At 44.7% G+C, this 21,779-nt stretch overlaps 1 protein-coding gene and 1 non-coding gene across 2 annotated transcripts; both read right to left on the bottom strand.

The window, feature by feature from the left end:
- Positions 1-4,004: 4,004 nt before the first annotated feature.
- Positions 4,005-4,076, bottom strand: Trnah-gug. Its single transcript has one exon. It is a non-coding gene; the product is annotated as a tRNA-His (tRNA).
- An 11,983-nt stretch (positions 4,077-16,059) lies between these two features.
- On the bottom strand, positions 16,060-21,718 carry LOC105278053. Its single transcript, XM_026969677.1, has 3 exons — positions 21,674-21,718; positions 16,563-16,825; positions 16,060-16,469 (listed from the first exon to the last, which is right to left on the bottom strand). The coding sequence occupies exons 1-3, from the start codon at positions 21,716-21,718 to the stop codon at positions 16,421-16,423; spliced, it is 357 nt and encodes a 118-aa protein (XP_026825478.1). The 3' UTR covers positions 16,060-16,420.
- Between the last annotated feature and the right edge of the window lie 61 nt (positions 21,719-21,779).

Below are 21,779 nucleotides of genomic sequence, written 5' to 3'. Positions count from 1 at the left end.
CCTCGTCGATCTCGTAATTAGATCACCAAGGTTGGCAGCAACGCACGGCAATGTTCACGTTCGTCGGTGGATCGCGTTGTTAAGGTGTAATTAGGGGCAGATACATCGTTGGAAGTGTGCCGCTCCGCCTCGCTTCCCGTGAATCTCACACGGCGATACGTGCGTGCGTGCACGCATGCATCGTGCGCTCACGAACGCAGCGTCGCGAGGATGCGCCGAGTCAATCTATTTACTCTTCGCCGCGACCATAATTAGTGCGCATCTGCAATTTCTGCGCGCGTCGCGGACTCCCGGTCCCGATCCAGCTTGGCGCGTACATGCGTGCAAATTCAGTCGGGTCGCGGTCCACCCGCGGAGATCGAGCCGCGAGATCGAGTGGTTATCCCCGATACTATCGCCCGTTTTTTGCCATGTTTCATCGCTGACATTTATCGCGCCTTCTCGCCGGCGCTTTTCTCATTCTCGTTTCGCGCGCTGTCTGCGCGCAGTCAGATCCAGTGGCGAGATAAAACCGCTTCTCGCGCCGATGATTGAGGTGCAGATGCGGAGCTTGACAGCTTTATCACATCGCCGAGCATCGCACGCTTCCGCGAGCTTCCGAAAGATCCGCTGAGACCGTTATTCTCATTTTTTCCAGACGAACAATTTTATATATACAGGGTGGCCCATTTTAATTTATACAGTCGATTTTTTAAAACACTAAAAGAGATACGAAAAAATGTTTCAGACAAACATGTCACGATTTCGAGGGGGACATAAGATGATACCATTGGTTTGACCTTGAATAGTCGTTTAAAAGTCACGCGAAGATCACCTTCAATTTCTTAAATTGAAACCCCAACTTTTTATTGCAGATTCTTATTCTCCATCGAAAAGTAAGTAACTTTTGTCTGAAACATTTTTCTGAAAAATGTCATCTTATGTCCTTAAAATGTCCTCAAAACTCATCTTGAAGATCATTTTAAGGACATAAGATGACATTTTTCGGAAAAATGTTTCAGACAAAAGTTGCATGTTTTCTCGCGTAGAATCCGAATCCGTAATAAAAAATACCATGTCTCATTAAAGAAAAATTTCAGACCGGAAGTTAGAATTTCGATAAACAATGACCCGTCTAGTTGTATCCACATTCTCTGTCGTGTATGGAGATCAACGTTCGAACAGTGTATTGTCGAATACCGATTTACGTAATCACGTTTGACATTGTCGATATTCGACAATACACTGTTCGAACGTTGATCTCCATACATGACAGAGAATGTGGATACAACTAGACGGGTCATTGTTTATCGAAATTCTAACTTCCGGTCTGAAATTTTTTTTTAATGAGACATGGTATTTTTTATTACGGATTCGGATTCTACGCGAGAAAACATGCAACCTCTGTCTGAAACATTTTTCCGAAAAATGTCATCTTATGTCCTTAAAATGATCTTCAAGATGAGTTTTGAGGACATTTTAAGGACATAAGATGACATTTTTCGGAAAAATGTTTCAGACAAAAGTTACTTACTTTTCGATGGAGAATAAGAATCTGCAATAAAAAGTTGGGGTTTCAATTTAAGAAATTGAAGGTGATCTTCGCGTGGCCTTCAAACGACTATTCAAGGTCAAACCAATGGTATCATCTTATGTCCCCCTCGAAATCGTGACATGTCTGTCTGAAACAGTTTTTCGTATCTCTTTTAGTTTTTTAAAAAATCGACTGTATAAATTAAAATGGGCCACCCTGTATATTTCTTTTTGGACAAAAAAGTGATATTCCACACGCAGCCTCGATCAGATAATGTCACGTATTGGTCCGCCCGCGCGTGTCATATCTCCGTGTTCGATGCTGGTTTGTTTGCAGATACGGATTAAGCAACAGATAAGACATTCGAGAGTTAAGTCTCCATTTCTCGGGCGACAGATAAGACGGGCAGCTCGAGAAATGAGTCTCGTGAATAAATCCCGTGAACCGGACGACCAGGTTCGGCCAACCCTTCCGCGCTGTTTCGCGATTTTGATCAGCGCGGTGAGACTTGCGGAAAGTTACAGGAATATGTGCGCGCGGCGAGACTTGAAAATCGAACCCTACGAGACAATAACGTACACACCTATGTTAATCGCGTGAAACGGATGTTTTCCATAGAATTATACGACGATGGTGTAATCTACTTGCAAACTCCATAATCATTTCGTTGATTAGATACGTTTCTCAGCATGTATTTTTCAACACCAAACTTTTCGTCCGATCATTTCAGATAAATCGGTGCGACACGGGTTCTCCGGGAGATAATGCGCTCTCGCGTTAAATACACAAAAAACTGGAGAGAGAAGTTCGCAGGCACGGCTGTGCGAATGGAAACTTAAGTGAATTTATTGCGGCGAATTATCTACGATACGCTCTCGCAGTGGTCAATTTGTTTTCGCTTGACACGCGAAAGCGGTACGCTATGTGCGAGTCTCAGCAAAATCTCAGACGAGCTTCGTGGAAAGCTTCGGCAGACCAGCTACCCCAAAGTGGAAAGCAAATATCGGATACGTGTGATTTATGTGCGCTAGAATGGTATAGTCACGACACGGCGTTATCCGAGCCCCATGGCATGTACGTGTATGCGTGCGCACGTGTGGTTTCCTTAGATCGAAATATCAAGAAATTTCTCCGTGCACGCAGCTCTGATTAATGGCTAACATACATTCAATTACGCGATTTTTAAGTTAGTGGAATTGGAATGTAAACATTAAACTTGTTGCATCTGCAGATTGTATTTGTTATATGAACAGTATGCAGAAATAGTATAAATTAATTAATGGTAATTATGTACTTTAACGGACCCAGCCCCGATGACCTTGACCTTGACATATGTTGTCAAAGTCACCCTCCTAAGTGACCTTGAAGAAGTTTTAGCCGTCGCTCGTTGTTTGTTAAAAAGTTATAAACAAAGAAAGTTTAATAATTTTGCACGAATTTTTAGCTGTCCACGTGAAGCAAGAACATGATACTGACATATATTACAAAGGTTACCTTCCCGAATAACCCGCACTAGGTTTTAGTCGTCGATCGTTGTTTATGAAAAAGTTATTAACAAAAGAAGTTTCGAAAATATAGTAGTTATTTTGAAAGAATATTGAATATTGAAAGATATAAACGACGAATATGTATATGAACGAAGAAACGAAAGTCATTTAAAGCAGTGAATTGTTAATATATAGAATAGTTTCTTTTAATATGAGTACAAAGTATTCTTCACTTTACCAAAAGCACAAACAGTTAAATACAAAGTATTCTCTGCTTTAACTTAACCTAACCTAACCTAAGCTAAAATTCCATCAAATATACTCTTTCGTAAACGTATATGGTATCGTAAAATTATGCTTTATTCATTAAACATTTTTGTTAATAACTTTTTAACAAACAACGAGCGAAGGGTGAAACCTAGTGCGGGTTATTCAGGAAGGTGACCTTTGTAATATATGTCAAACTCAAGCCCTTGCTTCGTGTGGACAGCTGAAAATTCGTGCAAAATTATTAAACTTCTTTTGTTAATAACTTCTTAATAAACAACGAGCGACGGCTAAAACCTCTTCAAGGTCACTCAGGAGGGTGACCTTGACAACATATGTCGAGGTCAAGGTCATCGGGGCTGGGTCCGTTAAAGTACATAATTACCGTTGTGAAAAACAGCAGTTCCACATTATAAAATTCGTATGGTTTAACAAAAATGTGCATACAAACACATAAAAACACTTGCGGTTCTCAATTTTACCGTAGGCTTACTGAAAAAACAATGGTAAATCGCAATCTCACGAGACATCTCCGATGCATTTCGCTTGATCGAGCCAAGGCCACGAAATGCAATCAACGATCGCAGCGTGCATCGAGAAACAATCGATAAACTTTGCTCGCGTCAACGTATCAAGAAATGAGGCTTTGCAGCCTCCACTTTCAAGATTTCCAAGGCAAAAATATACGTAATAATAATCGGGAAAAAAAGTAAATCCTCGCCGCGTACTCTCAAGATTGCCGTGACCAGGATTCGAACCTGGGTTACTACGGCCACAACGTAGGGTCCTAACCACTAGACGATCACGGCCACTCGAGGATCTGTTGGCGATCGATACCGCAGTCGTAATGCCCGGTTACAGTGATCCGCTTGATCGCTCGTGCGCAAAGACGCCACCGGCGCATATCGCTTCGGGCGGTTCACGCGATCATGCGACCAGACGAGAATCCAGAAGACTCCAACGCGCGTTTTCTCGCTTTGCTCATTAGAATCGCGGAATTCGCGTTAACGGAATTCAACCGAGCGACCGATTCACGCGATGTCCGTTTGTAATGCTTCTTCGTGACTTCCACGATACGGCTTGCGAGTAACCGGCGCGCAATAATGCGCCGGCTTGATTATGAATCATCGTCGTCATCATCGTTTCAAGGGTGAATTTAGGACCTTTGTTTGATTGGGGGTGGGATGGGGATGCATTCTAGAACAGAATACACACTATGGCTATGAGAAATATATCGCTGTCATCTCCTTAAGAAATCCGCCCGTGCGTTTTTTAGTGCCGTTGATGATTTTTGAGACTACAGGCTTGCAAGCCTCGTGCTCTCTCGCAAGCGGTTTCCCGGATTTCCTTAGCAATTAGTACGGTAATACAGTCGGGAAGCGAGATTTTACGAGCCGGCCTCGTGCGTGGCCGGCCTTCTACATTTCAATCGCCAGTCGGTCGTATTTTATTGTTAGCAGCTGGATGGTGGCGGCTCCGTAAAAATCCGGTAACCGCTCCTTAATGCGGTTAATATCTCACGGGATATAATAAAATGCGCGATGTAGAGCACCGTAAATTGGCTACTGAAGTGAAATGATAATCGAGGAGCGCCGAAGGGTATCCGCTTCCACGAGAGATCGTTCTATTATTAGGATCGGTTTGAAAAATTATACGGATATCGCGATTGCAGGAAATATGTTAATTTGGTCCCTCGTTGTCTATTTCCGACCGGGATCATCGCGTCGTCACGCTTAAACCGCGCTCGCCGGCTTTACGCGAGTCTTCTCGCGCGATGCACCGTGTGATGCGGAAACACGGTCACGTCCTCGTCCGGAAGCTCGTTCCCGTAGGTGTCGCGTGTACGGGGAGGATAAAAAAGCGCCGGGACGTGGAAGGCGATCCTTTGGCAACACCCCGGAAGCGTGCGTGTCAGACGAGCACGTCGAATCGACTCGCGGAGCGCATGGATTCAACCAAAATAGATCTTTTGTTTGCCTTATTAACGTTATGTACAATATTATGTTATATACATGTTATTATAAATTTACATGACAACATTTAGAATGTTTAATCTATTTTTTAATTTACTATTTAAATAATAACGTATAGAAATAAAAATAGTAACTATTTAAAACTTCATATAATGTAATTGAAATAATAATCTATTCAAAATTCAGAAATAATAATCTATCAAAGAAATAATAATCCATTTTCCTGAATAACTATATCTGTCACTGAAATTTCGGTTAAAAAAAATGTCTAATACATCGAGAAGAGGATGGGACGAAAATCCGTGGTATCGATCGCATGCGATCCTCCGCGAGAGATTATCCAGGAGTGCGACTTATCGTGCGTGCGTGCGTGCATGTATGCGTGTACACGCGGTTGTGCACGCGCGCTATGTTATTATATTTTGTCGGTCGTGCCAGATGCCGGTGCCGGCGGGGCCCTTGCCACTGGTTACTTCTGGTTTCATATTCCGGCGGGATATATTTTTGGACGTGCGCCCGCCCGCGCGCCCGCGCGCGCACGCACGCTGGTATGTTTCGTTCTCGCGTGAGAAAAAAGAAGGGTTGAGAGAAAGGGGAGAAGTCGAATTTGTCCCGGGGACGCGCGCTAAGAAAGTATCCGTGCCCCACACGGATACGCAAAAAGTGGAGCCTGCATTTCATGCGGTCCACAGCGAGCGTCATTATCGTTAGCGTATCGCGTTGCCAAAACGCGCCGGATGATTACTTCGTCGTATTTGTGGCACGAGCGTTCCGTATCAACGACGCCAAGATAGGGTAATCTTGAGCGCTTTGAATTAAAATTATTTTTCAGTGATTCGATTAAATTCGAATAATTATTTCTCGATGATGATAATTACTTTCCAATGTTATTTTATGAATAATTTTAAAATGAGAATCTCAACCGTAATTATTGTATATCTTTATTTAAATATTAAATTAACGAATAATAAGTAACTATACCTTATGTGGCATTTTTATTGTGAATATAATACAATATACAAATAATACAAAATTTACTCTAGAATATACAACAAATATATAATTAAATTTTATATTTTTTTAAGTTTCATGAATAATATTTTTCGAAAAAGTTACGATTTTACATTGATATTCAGAACTGATGTAACGCTGGTGCTCCGTTCGCCTCATCTAGATCATTCTATCGATGTTAAGTGCATATCAAGGGAAACTGAGACCACCATTGCTTTAACGATTTAGTAATACACATGGTAGTACTTCGATCGCATTGATCTCTCCTCCAATTGAAAAGAAGGTCAATCCAGGAACACTCGATCGGTCCTCCGGAGCGACGAGCCTCGCCGTGACAGCGCGTTTACGTCGCGGCACGCGCGAAACAGTGACCACGTGTACCCCGCCGACAGGCGGATGTAAACGCGAGATGTAAACGAGTATCAACCGGGCCGGAAAAAGCTCGGCCTGCGCGAGCGCGACACGGAGAACACGAGGCGACGAGCGGACAAGCGCGTGTTTCGAAGGACAAAAATATAGCTTGAGAGATAATTCAGGAAATTAATGTGTGTAACCACGAATCTTTAGTAAATATATTATAATATTCGAATATTCTTTCAAATGCAAATCAAAAGATGAAACTGGAACTGAGACTGAAACAATTCGGAGACGATTAATAAATGATTTACGCTGTTCTGGGCGACGCGCTTGAAATCGCGCCACGCTGGAACACGACTCCCGTTGCAAGCGGGTAACTTTGCGCGTCCATCACGCCCGATTCCGACGAGTGGCACTTTCGTCAAGCGACAGGGGAGCGTCGAGGGGACCGACGCGGAAAAAAAGGGACACGTATAGAGAGGTCCCTGCAAATTTATTCAAGCGGCGGGTAAGGCTGATGATTTTCACGACGCCCGCCCGCATCATCCCGGGCCCCTCCGTGATATTTATTTATCTCGAGTGCGCGAGCCCCGCACATCGTGTCCAATTTGCGCACTCGCGGATCTCGCGGAACGCAGGGACCTCTCGTTTCTCGTTCGTCAACGCGTTACGTCACGCGGAACACGTGCGTTCGTTTAAGCGTAATGTTTTTTCCGAGACGATAGAGAGAGAGAGAGAGAGAGAATGCTGCGGCAGAAAAAGATTTTTAAATAAAAGAAGAAAATGGTTTTTACGATACCGCCATATATGAATCGCTCGAGGATCACGAAGACGTGTAATTATGCATCATCGGGCGAGTATAATTACCAATTTTACGGCGTTATCGGCGCTGCTTATCGATTAACCACTGCGCATTAATAAGCGACGGCAGTGATTATATTATAATTATTAACTGCGTGTCCCGCAATTTCCCGGTAAATAATGTTTCGCCCTTAGCTTAGTCATACGTAACACGCTTGTAATCTTTTATTTTTTGCGGAATATAATCGTGAGAGCTTCGATACTTTTAAGATTGAAAGATTGCGCCGTTCGGGAACGAAAATGTCGTAATGCGACGTCGTAAAATGTCGCGCTGTCGTCACTAACTGAAAGCCTCTAGCTCATCAAATAATATTAATCTTATTCTAAATGATAAAAAACGTTTGTATACGTTAAATTAAATTTTCGCATAATTCAAGCGACAATCATTGTCGTCACTGCATCAAGAAAATCCAAACTGGAATTGAAATTTATTCAGTTTTAATTAAGAAGACAGTGGACGCATTCTATCATAGTCGTGTTTCTGATTTGCCCCAATTAATATTAATTGCGATATCAACAACGGCGTGATCTCGCGCGCTCGCGCGCGTATTTTTCGCTCCAAGTCGAGCGCATCGAATGCATGCGTGCATGCACAGAAGAGCGCTCGCTGCTGGACAGCAAGCATTATTCTATTCGTCCTAATGCGATCGAGCCGCTGTTCGGGATCGCGCCGATTGCCAATTGTTTCTCCTTTTCAGGAAATGCTCGTATCTAGCCGGCACGGGGTCAAGGGTCGTCGACCTCGTGTCCAGAAAGCCCGTATGTACGTACGTGTCACTGCTAGACGCTGGTCAGCGACGGTCATTATGTTAACTGCCAATCACGGTAATGCTGTCATCAGCGTCCGTACTAACGGCAATAACTATAATGTAGCTATTGTGGGCACTCCCGCGTAATCCGGGCATTATACTCGGGCGAGAGTTTTCATTGGGCATTACCGGATACCCGACGCGATACGAATTTCACGGGAAACCGGCCGATCGTTCGCGAGAAAACGGAAGGAAACCAGCAATGACAATTCCGTGACACTTCAAACAGTTATTCCGGAACGATCCTGTTATCAGTTTTTATTTATCATAATTTATTATCACTTTATAAAATATATTATATAATAATTATATATCTAAAATAGATTATATTGGGTTGGCCAAAAAGTAATTGCGTTTTTTTACAATAGATGGACATACATGTCTTGAAATGTAACTAACTTCATTCTAAACCGCAAGTTCATTATGTAGGTTAACAACTCACGGTTCAAGCTTGTTTTAGAAAAAGAAAGTACACGATTTCGTTAACAATTGTTTGTTTGCCGTCGATTTCAAAATGGAAAATCAAAAAGAACATTTTCCTCATATTTTGTTTTACTACTTCCGAAAAGGGAAAAACGCTGTGCAAGCTCATACAAAGTTACGTGATGTATATGGCGAAGATGCTTCAAAACTGCGGCAGTGTCAAAATTGGTTTACTAAATTTCGATCTGGAGATTTTAATGTGAAAGATGCACCACGCTCAGGAAGGCCAATCGAAATTGATGATGACAAAATAAAGGCACTGATCGATTCGAATCGGCGTTTAACGACACGAGAGATTGCTGAGAATCTTAACATATCGAAATCGAGTGTTGAAAACCATTTAAAACGACTTGGATACATTAGTAAGCTCGATATTTCGGTACCACATGAGCTCAAAGAAATTCATCTCACTAAGCGTATTGACATCTGCGATTCTCTTTTGAAACGTGAGGAAAATGATCGATTTTTGAAACGCATGATAACAGGCGACGAAAAATGGATCGTCTACAACAACGTCAAACGAAAAAGATCGTGGAGCAAGCGTGATGAACCTGCTCAGAGCACTTGAAAAGCAGATATTCACCAAAGAAAGATTATGCTGTCAGTCTGGTGGGACTGTGTATTTTGAGCTGCTTGCAAGGAATCAAACCATTAATTCAGACGTATACTGTCGTCAACTGGATAAATTAAATGATGCCATCAAACAGAAACGTCGAGAATTGGTGAATCGCAAAGGTGTTGTGTTTCACCATGATAACGCTAGACCACGTACAAGTTTGGTCACTCGTGAAAAATTGTTGCAGCTTGGATGGGATGTGTTACCATGATGTTACCACATCCACCATATTCGGCAGACCTGGCACCATCAGATTACCATTTGTTTCGTTCTTTGCAAAACGCCTTGAATGGTAAAACTTTACTGCTGATGAGGATATCAAATCGTTCTTGGAATTGTTTTTTGCTGAAAAAGAAAAAGAACTTTTTTGAGCGCGGAATCATGAAGTTGCCTGAAAAATGGCAAAAGATAATCAAACAAAATGGACAATATATTGTTTAATAAAGTTTTTGTTTCCCATGAAAAATTCGCCTTTTATTTATATAAAAAAAAACGCAATTACTTTTTGGCCAACCCAATATAATATTATAAATATTATTCATGATTTCCTGGCGGCTTAAACTATTTTGAAAATAATTATTATTCTTATATTTTTTATATTTTTCACAGTTTACGATTGAAGTTAACTTACAATTATGCCAAATGCCAAAATATTTCTACGACATAATGATCCATAGTAAAAATATCTAAAAGCTTGGATGCATGGGTCTTTACGCGACGGTTTCCGGCTTGCAGAAACGCGTGCATTTACGCTCCCCTTTTTCACGGGCAAAAATTTAAAGCACAGCCGAGAGAAATATATTGCACCGTATTTCAGAAAAAATAAAAATAAAAGTACATATTCGCAGGGAGAAAAACTCACCGAGCCGGCGATGCTCGCGCTTCTCGCTCGGTGCGCGGCACGTCCGCGGCTTCCCCGTCGCCGTCATTATCACTCGCGCTGCATCTCGCCGGGACCGCCATAGGTGAAGCGACGTAACTGTTCTCCACGTTTGGCGGCCGCCCAGGACTGCGGGCAAAGAAAAATACTGTTACTCGTTCGCCATTAGACTAGCCGGACGACGCGCGCGCGGCATAAAAAGCGCGGTCGTGACAATGTCGATTAATTAGCTTCTAACACCTGTAACCGGATTCGCGCTAATCACGCGCGTGGTCCAATTAACGAGAGCTCAAGACGTTCGCTCGTTTGAAGCTTAATTGACCGTTAAATCTATAATTTTCGCAAGCGACACGTGGCACGCAATTTATATCGTACCGTCTCGAGATTTGGACCTGCGTAACGTTATTTTCGTGGATTATCCTTGTGGAAATATTAGATCGCCGTGTTTCCACGCATTTCCACGTCCGTGCGTGTCGGTCGCGTTCTCTCGTCGCACCTCGCGCGTCATGCGATACGATTTTGACGTCATTTCTCTCGCTGGAATAAATACACCCCCGTTCGCTCGCAGGTTTGTGTTCACCGACTCGCACGAATGCTTCGTTCGTGACGCGATTGACGGTACATCGAAAATATATTTTAGACATTGCATCCAGCGGAATAAAGTTGTTGGAACGAATAAAAATCGTTTCGAAGTTTCTTTGGAATAAACGTATTTCCACGATTGAAAAAAGTATATAAGCATACAATTGTATCTACATAAGATTATAATTGAATAGAATTGATACAAGATTGTACGATCTGTATCTGTATACATTGTAGAACCAGATAAGGTTCAGCAAAGGAACTTGTACCACTGCACGAATAACGCACGCCGAACACGCGCGCACGAGCGGCGGAAAGGCACATCGCTTCCGGTAGTGGGACCGATCGCATCCGGTGACGGCCGAGCCGTATTACGTACGGTCGCAACGTGTTACGAATCGCGGTGCAGACCTTTTAAAGCGATCGCCGCTAGGGGGCGGGAAGTGTTTTTACGACACGGGCACAGGAAAGAGAGACATCTTTTAATTATTACCTTAAGCACGTTGACGACTCCGTCGCATGACGTTAATTGCCAATTTACGAACGAGCGACAATCAGGGAAGCCCGTGAGATGCCTGGCCTAGATTAACCAGGCATCAAGATCCCGCGGAAGAAACATTTCTGGACTCATCGCAGCGCGCATGCGCGCCGCGAATCGAGATCGGTCGATCCGCGCGATCCGATTAGCGCGACTCGTGATTATCCGACAGGGAGAGAGACGTAACACGTTTGGTTATTCGGGGATTTAACTACTCGCGGGAATCCGAGGGTTTATGCGCTTTACTTCCATCCCGAAATACTACGCGCGAAACCTAGCCTGAAATGAAGCGAAGAGGCTGGCGCGCGCGGCCGGTGCAGCTGCGACCGCTTTGCGAGATTTGCTCGCTGCGTAAATAAAAGTATCCCGCGGAGAGAGCGGGGAGGGGGAGAAAGATTCTTCCGTCCCTCATCTCGAGTAAATCGCTGCGACGCGAACAGCGCTTTAAGCACTCGCCGCAACCTCCGGAATATATACCGCGTGTCAAAATAGCGGCGTGTTTCGGTGGTGTAACGCCCGCGCCGCGGCCGTTGTCGCGCGCATCCCCTGGCGGAATTAATCATCGTTAAGAGCTTGCGAGAAAAACGACGAGGATGCTTCTTTCCTCTTCTATTTTTCTTCCGTCGCGCGCGCTCGGCTGCGGTTACTTGTGAAACGTACAAGCGAAATCGAGCGAGCGGTTCGAAGAGCGCACCGAAAATTCCAGCGGCTTATCCTGATCTCGATTTCATCGCGTTTCGCTAGTGCAAGGCGCGCGAAGCATGCAAAATCGAGTGATATAGAAATAGAATACTCCGTTCTGGAACGGTATTTCTTATTATTATTATTTAATAATAATAATAATTTATATATTTATATAATAATAATGTAATAATTTACAGCGTCGTGATCGATCCCACCTCGCGCGTTTAATTATGTCACGTTCGTTAATCGAAAATAATTAATCGTATCTGACTTTTGAAAAAATAATGGAACACAAAAGAGGAAATGTTACTGAGAAAAAGAAAACCATCACTAATTGTGCTTCCACAAAAACTGACTAAAATTCTCATTAATTCTTAGCAATTTATTGAAAACCATTAAGAATTGCAATAAATTACTCAGAATTAAAGGATTGTATCAATTCCAGCAGAGTTGGAAATTGCTAATAATTTTAGGGAACCACGCGTTACTGATTCAACCAATGATATTATCAATAATTCTATGTAATTCATAGTTACTTAATATATCGATGCTTTGCGATATTATAATGATCGTTACCTTAATCTCTGTTTTACATTCTTAAAACCCTATTATAGTAATTCGGACACTTGTAAGAATCTCAAAAGCGGCGTTTGAACTACTGCAGCTGAGTACTCATCTTGAATCGCGAAACGCGTTATCGCGATGAAACTGTTTACGTCCGGCCATACAGCTAATAAAGAGTCTTATCGGTTTATCTATCTTCCTCTCCGGTTGAGAGAAAGAGAGAGGAAGGAAGAAAGGGAAAAGAAAGAGAAAGAAAAAGAGATACCGTCGATATCGCGCGCAGCTAGCGTTCTCTCATGACTCAAGAGAGTGTACGTCCTTTAGAAATAACGTTGCACCTGGCATTCTCGAGGAAATCCATGAAGATTCTCGAAAACCCCACCGAGGTATTTTCGCGCGAGCGAAGAAACTCTTCTTTTTATCGGAATGATTTGCCATTCGCCATTCCGCTGAGAGTCAATGAGGATTATAATTGCTCGAGGACTCAGCCAAGGCTGGCACCGCTTGAAAATCGCGCTTTTTTTCTTGGCTTTGTCTTCAGTGTGCGTGCGCGCTTAGCGATTCCTTCTGCGCGAATCCCATCGCGAGCGCTGTCTCTCGTTCGCGGCGCGACTCGAAGTGGAATCAAAATGATTCCGACACGTGCGGGACCCGTGCGTGCCCGCTTTCGCTTTCGCAGGTCTCCTGCGGGTCTCCCATCGTAAAGAGTTATATTTAATCGGCCGCTACCGGGGCCGCGCGGGGGCTTCATGATTCCGCGCGGCCATTCGATCTCGCGCTTCACGAGCGGTTCGGCGCGGTCGCCGCTGCGAATCCGGCCTGCGGGCCCCGGGCCTCCCCCGTTCCCGCGTAGACACGTCGCAACATAGAAACCGTCCCGCAACCTTACTAAACTCTGCCGATCCGCGCGATCCCTCTCTTTGATCCCTGCCCCCCGAACGGGGCCCGTTCGCGCCAGCTGCCGGCTTGCAGCCGCGAAGAATCGCCTTCTTCTCGTTATCGCGAAACATTGCCGTCCCGACGGGCCCGAACGCGTCGCCGTTGCGGAAGAAACCGGTTCTTAGGCGCGTGTCAACGGTACTCGGTCCAATCTTCGCGCGCGACGCGCCCCTCACCGCGTTATCTTCGTTAGAAGGGCCTCCTTCTTTTTCCCGCTTACCCTCTTGCTTCAAACCCGTCCGAGAAAAGATTTCGGATCCCGGTTACACGTGAGATGCGCTCGCGATGTCAGCAATGCGACGCCGGAATGGATGGATCGGCTCTTTCTCGTCGATCTACAACGCGACGACGCACGCGCTATCGATCGCGATAAATCGACGTGTTCGCGAGCGTTTAAACGCACCGCGTGCATGCTTGCAATTACTACAACGCAATAAATTAATTTAACAGGTGCAATATCGGGTACATCGGCACCATTCCGCGAATTCCCGTTCACGAAGATGCTTCGTGATTTGTCGATTTTCTTCGCGCTCCTCGTGAACATGAAACGGTTATACTACATAGTAAATTAATCAATAAATCAACCAATAAATTGATACAAACGAAAATATATCTCTTGAACGGTAGAAACGAGCGCATAGAAGAGCATTAATGCACGCGACGTCCGTTGCTCTCTTGTTATTTATTTTCGTGTCTCGCCCCTTCCTTCCACTAACGTGCTTTCAATCATTTTCGCAGCCGCCTCTCATTATTATGCTTCATAGAATATTAACGTTCTTTAAAAGAAAAGAAAAGATGGAAAGGAAAGGCGACGCACTAACGCGATCGTTATACAGGGTGTCCCGGGTTTTAACCGACAAACTGCGGGAGCATATTCTACTAGTGGAAATAAGAAAAAATTCTTATATCGAGTTTGCTTAGAAATGCTTTATTACAAAGTTATAAACCAATATTGAAAAGAAATATCAGATAAGTAACAACGGATTTTTTCACAAAAATATAAATTATCTACGCAATGATTTAGTGACGCATTTCAAAATGTTGTCCTTGCGCATCGATACAAGCTAGACATCGACGCAGTACAGAATTTGTTACGGTACGACGTTCCTGAAAATTTTGTTGCATCTCAGTAACTGAATTAGTAATTCGTTGCTTTAAATCTTCAAGCGAGATTACTTCTGTACTGTAAACTTTATTTTTTAAAGTTGCCCATAAATAAAAATCAAGAGGCGTTAAATCGGGCGATCTTGGAGGCCAGAAAACCGGTCCTCCTCGACCAATCCACCTATGAGCATAATGTTCATCTAACCAGTTTCTAACTTGTCTAGCATAGTGCGATGGACAACCGTCTAACTGTATCCAGCTGTTTTGGCGAAACTGCAGTGGCACATTTTCCATCAAAATTGGTACATGTGAAAACACATAACATAAACATCCTCGACCTTGCAAATTCTACACTATGCTCCGTTGTTACTTATCTCATATTTCTTTTCAATATTGGTTTATAACTTTGTAACAAAGCATTTCTAAGCAAACTCGATATAAGAATTTTTTCTTACTTCCACTAGTAGAATATGCTCCCGCAGTTTGTCGGTTAAAACCCGGGACACCCTGTATAAATTCAGGCCCGGCATTATGATCGGCAATCGCCGACGTTTTAATGCAGATCACCGCGGGAAGGAGGTCGATCTCGAATTATTTCAATGAAACGTAATCGGAACCGGTGGTTAGTCAGGCTCCCATGATCGACGATATCGCGCGATCGGCAATCGATCTCAAACGGCTGAGAAGAGCGCGCGCGCATGCGCGCCGCTCTCGAACTCCTTTCCTTTCCCGCTTTCCCGCCGCGCATTCAACGCGAGGCGACGTCGTCGTGACGCACTTCGTTAACGTTTTTGTAAATCTGTTCCTGCCACTCTTGCCCTCCCTGCACTCTCCGCCTCCTTTTTTTCCCGCGTCGCGCTTTTTGAGGAGCGGAACGACGCGTGCCAGTCTCGCATCCGTCATGCCTCGAGTACTTCCGCGGAAAGCGATTCCGCGTACACGTATGAGTTCCGTTCAACCACTGGTAAAGAGATAATCACAAAGAATCGAAAGCTTGAATTCCATTCGAGAATAAATTGCCTTGATGTTTAGATCTGTGCGAGTTCGAATCATTTTTAACGTTTCGTTCACATAATTTTCATTATTTTAGTATTTTAATATCTAACTAAAACATATCTATCTAATTATGTGTTTAATAGGTCTGCAGATTAATTTGTGCTCTGTTGCTAATTTCTTTAATTATTTAAAAAAAGAATAATATCAATTATTAATGTTATTAATAATTGATATTTTATAAACGTTGACATCAAAAATACAAAATCACAAAAGGATGGAAGAGAATATTTTTGGAAGAGAATTTGGAATAATTTTCAGGATCGGGCAAAAGTGTAAACATTAAATTATAGTTTTTGCACATCTAATCATATAATATATTTATATATCATATAACATATACATTGTGAGCTGACGTTTTAGCTGGCTAAAACGGGACGCAATTTCAGAATCCACGTAGGCTCGCGTCGGATTAAATTTATCGAGTGCGATTATCAAAAGCGAGCCAATATTTTGACAGAAAGTGCATTTACTCACTCGCTCGTGGCACCCTCGTGAAGCGCGGACGTATTTTCGTCACGTTCCATTCCTATGCATCCCCTTCTTGGGCTTCCTTTCGTTCTTTCTTTTGCCTCCACCCTTGCTTCTTTCTCGCCCTCTTTCTCTCCCCCCCCCCTCTCTCTCTCTCTCTCTCTCGCATGAAGCGTTCACCGCTCGCTGTCTTGGCTCCGACTCCGCTCGGCTCGCTCTGCCTCGCTGTTACGCTGTTAAACGAGCGGATCGCCAGTAGCTATCGGCGCGAGCGCATCTGGAAAGAATAAAGTACACGTTACGAAGGGTAAGCAGGCGGTCTCTCGTGCATGCTAGTGCCGAGTAACGTAGACTGCATAAGTAATCGCACCCGAGGGAAGTAGCTGTTTGCATCACGATCGCGCACTGTGCGCCCGGGGTAGTCGAGGAGGAATCGGCAGGATCGAAAAATCCGGGGACGCCTTCGCTCGGCATCGCTTTCGATTTCATCGAGTCGATCGCGTAATTCAGATCGCCATCGAGGTCCAGCGACTTCAGAGTCCGAAGCTCAGGCGGTTGCAGCAGAGTTGAAACGATCGACGAGTTGGATTCAGAGCGGAGTCGTCTGCTTTGCACCGATCTCCGATTCGCGTGCTGAGAGAGGCAAGAAATTATAATTCACTTCTATTAGTGGGAGTTGGCTTTATCGTGACGACCGGCGACGGTGCGCGATAAGATCGGTTCGCGAGGAGCGGCCGCGCGAATTAGCCGGCGCGTAAAAAAGGGATGCGCAATTATGTCCAATTTTCGCTAATGACTGTATTTTTTTTCGAATAGCGCACCTCTGATATTGCACAATTACGTCGAATATATAAATAAGTTGTTGCGCGTTGTCTCGCGCATAATATACGCCGGCGAGGTGGCCGCAACGCGCGCTGGCATAAATATTTAAACGTCTGTTGATACATCTCGTTATCTTTAACGTGGAATAAAGTTAAAACGTACAAGGAGAGGATAGTTACGCGCTACCGCGCTTCTGATCAGCTTTGACTTTCAGAGCCCATCAACCGGCCCTCGAGACGTTAGCTTCTCGCTTGATGGCGAGATTAGGAACCAGCGAGAAGGAGAACGAGAGGCGCGCGGCAGAAAAGATCCGGAAGATAAACGCCGAGGCTATTAACAATCATCCGACGGAGAGAAAGAGAGAGAAGAAGAGAGCGAAAGCGAGAGAGAGAGAGAGGAGAAGCGTTTAATTAAATACCGTCGCTATGTTTGCCACGTACATGACGTTACGCAAGTCCCGCGCACACTCGAAACCCCACGCGATAGATTTCCGTCTCTAACGAACCGCGATGGCTGCGCAAAATATTCGGCGAGGCGAGCTCGTTGCTCGGGCAAACGAGTGGATTCGTCGTTTTAACTGAAATTAAACCGACGTGATTTACGAGCTAGCCAAGGCGTTCGCTCGGGCCCCGGAGTGATAAGCAGCGGATCCTTGAAAGCTCGCGCGGGCCTCCGGCGAAGGAATCGTCGGCGCGGGACGATATCTACTCGCGGGAGCTTAATGCGTCGTATATTAATGTCATGGCACATAATGGGACCGCATGATGCGCGTTGCCGATGCAAATTGCCGGTTGCATCGATTTACGAGGCGAACGGTAATTTCCACCGTATTAGTCGGCGTTGCCCGCGCGCGCGCGTTTATTCCGCGGATGTTCCGGTGTTCTACCCAGCGCGCTAGAAAATCGTCTTCCAGTTTGAAGAGTTATGTTTCCGACCGCGGAGGCCCGAGGAGGGAGAGTCGAGGGAATTCCGAGCGAATGAACGCGCAAGATTTGAAGAATCGGGCATGCGCGATACGATACGCGTTTCTTCCGTGATTCGATCGCTTCGGAGCTGCCTGTCGGAAAACGCTGCCTCGTTACGCGTTCGAGATATTATTACGAAAATAACCGATATGATCTAATTTGCATGGACGCAGCAGCAGGGGAGAGAGGAAACGCGAAGGGTACTCGGGGTGGATTTCAATGTTTCGCGACTCATTTCCATGCATTATTCATGTGTCTTATTGACGCTGTCGCTCGTGCTCTCTCTTTCTTTCTCGGGGAAAACGCGGCAACAATAATTATTAAGCTGTTATCAAGCGGTATTAAGGGAGCGCGAGCGGAAATGACGATCGTTAATGGAAAATTATTTAAGTGGCGGTTGGTGGTACCTGGCCTCGGTACGTAAAGCATCCCCGTAAAGGAAGACAAAATTAGATAAGACATTCGAAGGAAATCCTTTAATAAAGGAACTGTATCGAGGCAAGAGTCGTATTAAAGGAACTGAAGAAATCGTTAAGTTAAATTAAATTGAATTGAATTGAACCGTCGATTAAAGTCACGCCGGATGAAACTTGCTCACCGACTCGCCCGTGTTCTGCCGCTTAACAAACGATCGTGTTAATTCGCGTTACGGACCGGAGGCGCGCGTTAATCGACTCTTTTTATGTTATGTTTCTTCCCTCCCTCCTGCGCGCGCACGCTTGCACCTGCACTTGCGGTTCGCCCCGTTGTCCAGTCGCCGTCGCGGGCGCATGCGCGCGCACGTATTAATACAAATAACGCGATGCCGAGAGAATTATGTTAATCACGACGGAAGGAAGTCATTTATGACGCTCCTTCGAGACACGATTGAAAATACTCGTAAAACGCACCGGCAATTTTACGAGAAGAGAATTACGGCGAGAGGGGTTGGGAACGGGGAGGGAGGGGAGGACGAAGCGAGCGTACCATCGATGAACGTCGTTGACAGCGACGCTATTTATACGACCCGATCTCGCGTCGAGCGATGACAAACTCGCAGCGACGAGAGGAGAGGCAACGACCCCCCCCCCCCCTCTTTCTGTGTCCTGTCCGTTCAACGAAATAATTATATCTTGCATAACACGTTAAGCGAGATATACAAGTTCGTGCGGCGCGTAACGAGCGAATCGCGTCTTCGGAAGCGCGAGGTGGAATACGATTGTTTCGGTGAATGATCAGCGTTGCCAGAACGGATATCATAAATTCCACGCCATCCAGCTATCCTATCGCGCTCCGACGTTGCAGAACTCGCGGTGGTGCTGGAGGCAGCACACCGAGGTGAATGAATCGCTCTCTCGTTCATGCGTTCGTGTCTCACTGCTTCTTATCCCGCGGGGCTCACATAATTACTCCTGCAACAGGATCGACGCCGTGGTCCCCGTACAGATCGATAATTTCCACGGGTTATTTATACGGCGTTCTCGCCGAAGCGCGCGGCAGCGGTAATAAAGCGCTCGGTGTGTTAAACGCGAGCGAGCGGGCTCGTCGTTAAAAGCCGCGCGGAATCGAGAACGATAATTCACTTCGCGCCCGTGATTTGCGATCGGCGTCGCGGCGGAGCGACTCTCGTCGTCATCGTCGCCGCGTCCGCGGGGTGACAAAAATTCGCGCCCGTAAATCGTTCCAGCAACGTCCGTCGGCGCGGGGGTGGAAACGCGACCGCGATTCATCGTCCGCGTGTTCGTAGTGGCATGCATTAGTGGCTCCGCCAACGACAGTCCCCACGCTAACGCTATCGTTAATTTTAAGATCGAGATAACGCGGGATGAGATGCGAGCGAGCTCGGGAAAAAGAATCGCGCACTCCCACGAGGTCGTTTTGTATCTTTTATATTTGTATCTTTAAAAATACCGGTAGCGCTTTTCGATGTATTGAATATAAAAATGTCAGAAACGGTCGGAAGTTAAAAATAACAGCACACATTTGCACGTGTCTTCTTTGTTTTAATGGAATCGCGGGCGTTATCCGCGCGATCTTTATGCGATAATAAATATCACGACTGCTATTTTAATAGCGTGATAAATAAAGCTCTGCTATTATATATAATTATAATGATATAATTAATATCTTCGTTGGGACCTTCTCTCTTTCTCTCTCTCGTACGCGAAAGTCAGGAGAGACCATAATTATGTCGCTAGTGATGCACAAAGTTCGCGCAGTCTCGAAAGCCCGAGTACTGGACGCGGGCGTAAATCTAGAGCATCCGACACGCGAGATGACCCACTAAATACACTCGTAAAATACGAGGCAACGACAATTTATTGCACTTTCCGCTAAGTCATCCAGATTACTTTCGTGCAGCTGGGTCGAGCAGGTTCTCGTTTCAGTAACACGATTTCGACGGCATAAGTATAATATTCATAACTGACGTGGCATACAATCAATCTACTCAACTAATCAATATAATTAGTTTAAAATAATTCCATCAGCCCAACATAATTACAATTACAAGCCTCGAATATCGAAAACGTTTAAGTAGAGGATAATTTAAAACGGATGAGGTCGAGGCATCCGAGGGTTTTATAAAATACTCTGTTGGAGCCTGTGCGAGTGTGACGCAGGAATCCTCGCCTTGCGATCGGCACGCAACAAATCAAGCAAGCAACTAATCAAAAAAGCCATTATGTGTCTACGGGGAGTAGGAATCTCGTCGCGCAACGTTTTTACGGGGATCGCTGCGCGAGAGGAAGACGCGTGCGCTCTTGATTATCCCCTTCATATGAAAATCTGAGAGCGAGCGCAAAACTACGCTCCTCGGGCGAGCGCGCGTTCCTGTCACTCTAAACAATATATATAAATAATATATCATCAGGAGATATTGTTGAGATTAAATGAGAGCAACTTCATTCGGAAGTGCTAAGCTTCACTCAAAAATACGAGCGGACTTAGCGGTTACATTTTGCGCCTCGGGCGAGCCAATTCTTTAAAATCTCGAGCAAATTTTGATCTTGTTGCGTCAAGGATTTCTGGATGGAGCGATGCCAGAGATCTTTATGCGGTCCAACCTGTGACAGCTGGACGTCTCTCTTTGTGAAGTCGCGTGAAGTCGCGATGGTCCGCGCGTATCGTCCGCGAGACTACAAACGAGAATTTTCGATTTATTCTCGCCTCGCTCCTTTAATTAGCGTCATTGTGACGATCGATAGCGCGACAGCTGCGTTTCCGCAACAAAGCTCGCTAAGACGCGAATTACATCGTTACCTACTTTCTCCCTTTCCCTCCCTCTAGCGTTCTCTCTTACTCTCTGCGTCGTAGTTGTTTGCATTACGGCGATATTAAATCCATGCCAGAAATGAAATACGAGAGAATGATATAAACGAATAAAAAAAAATAGAAATGATAAGATTTTCAAAAGAAAAATACTTGGCTTTGTATTTCGATAATTCAATTGATTTGATTAATTTGGCTAGATCGAATAATTAATGGGAATAGTCTGGTTAATTTAAATAAATGTTTATGATAAATTTAAGAATCTGACTGAATTCGAGAATTATTCTAATTGCAGTGACGATCTGGAAGCGACGATGGCAACTGTATCGTACTGCAGTTGTAATCGTGTAATCGCTGCTTTCTAAATATAGAATGAGAGATCGTGATTGGCAGGAAGAGGTGTACGACGAACGTGTCACGGGAAAGCTTCCTGTGATGGACGAACCAGACTAAGATATTCGTATGAGCATACGCATTTCGGTTTCTCCATTCCGGCCACTGTTATCACGTGAACGAAATCGAGCGTTTATTTTAATTAGAAGCATTACGTC

This window comes from Ooceraea biroi, chromosome 1 (assembly GCF_003672135.1).
Source record: "Ooceraea biroi isolate clonal line C1 chromosome 1, Obir_v5.4, whole genome shotgun sequence".
Lineage (NCBI taxonomy): Eukaryota > Metazoa > Arthropoda > Insecta > Hymenoptera > Formicidae > Ooceraea > Ooceraea biroi.
The sequence above is the reverse complement of the archived record's forward strand: the minus strand, read 5'-3'. Positions and strand labels throughout refer to the sequence as shown.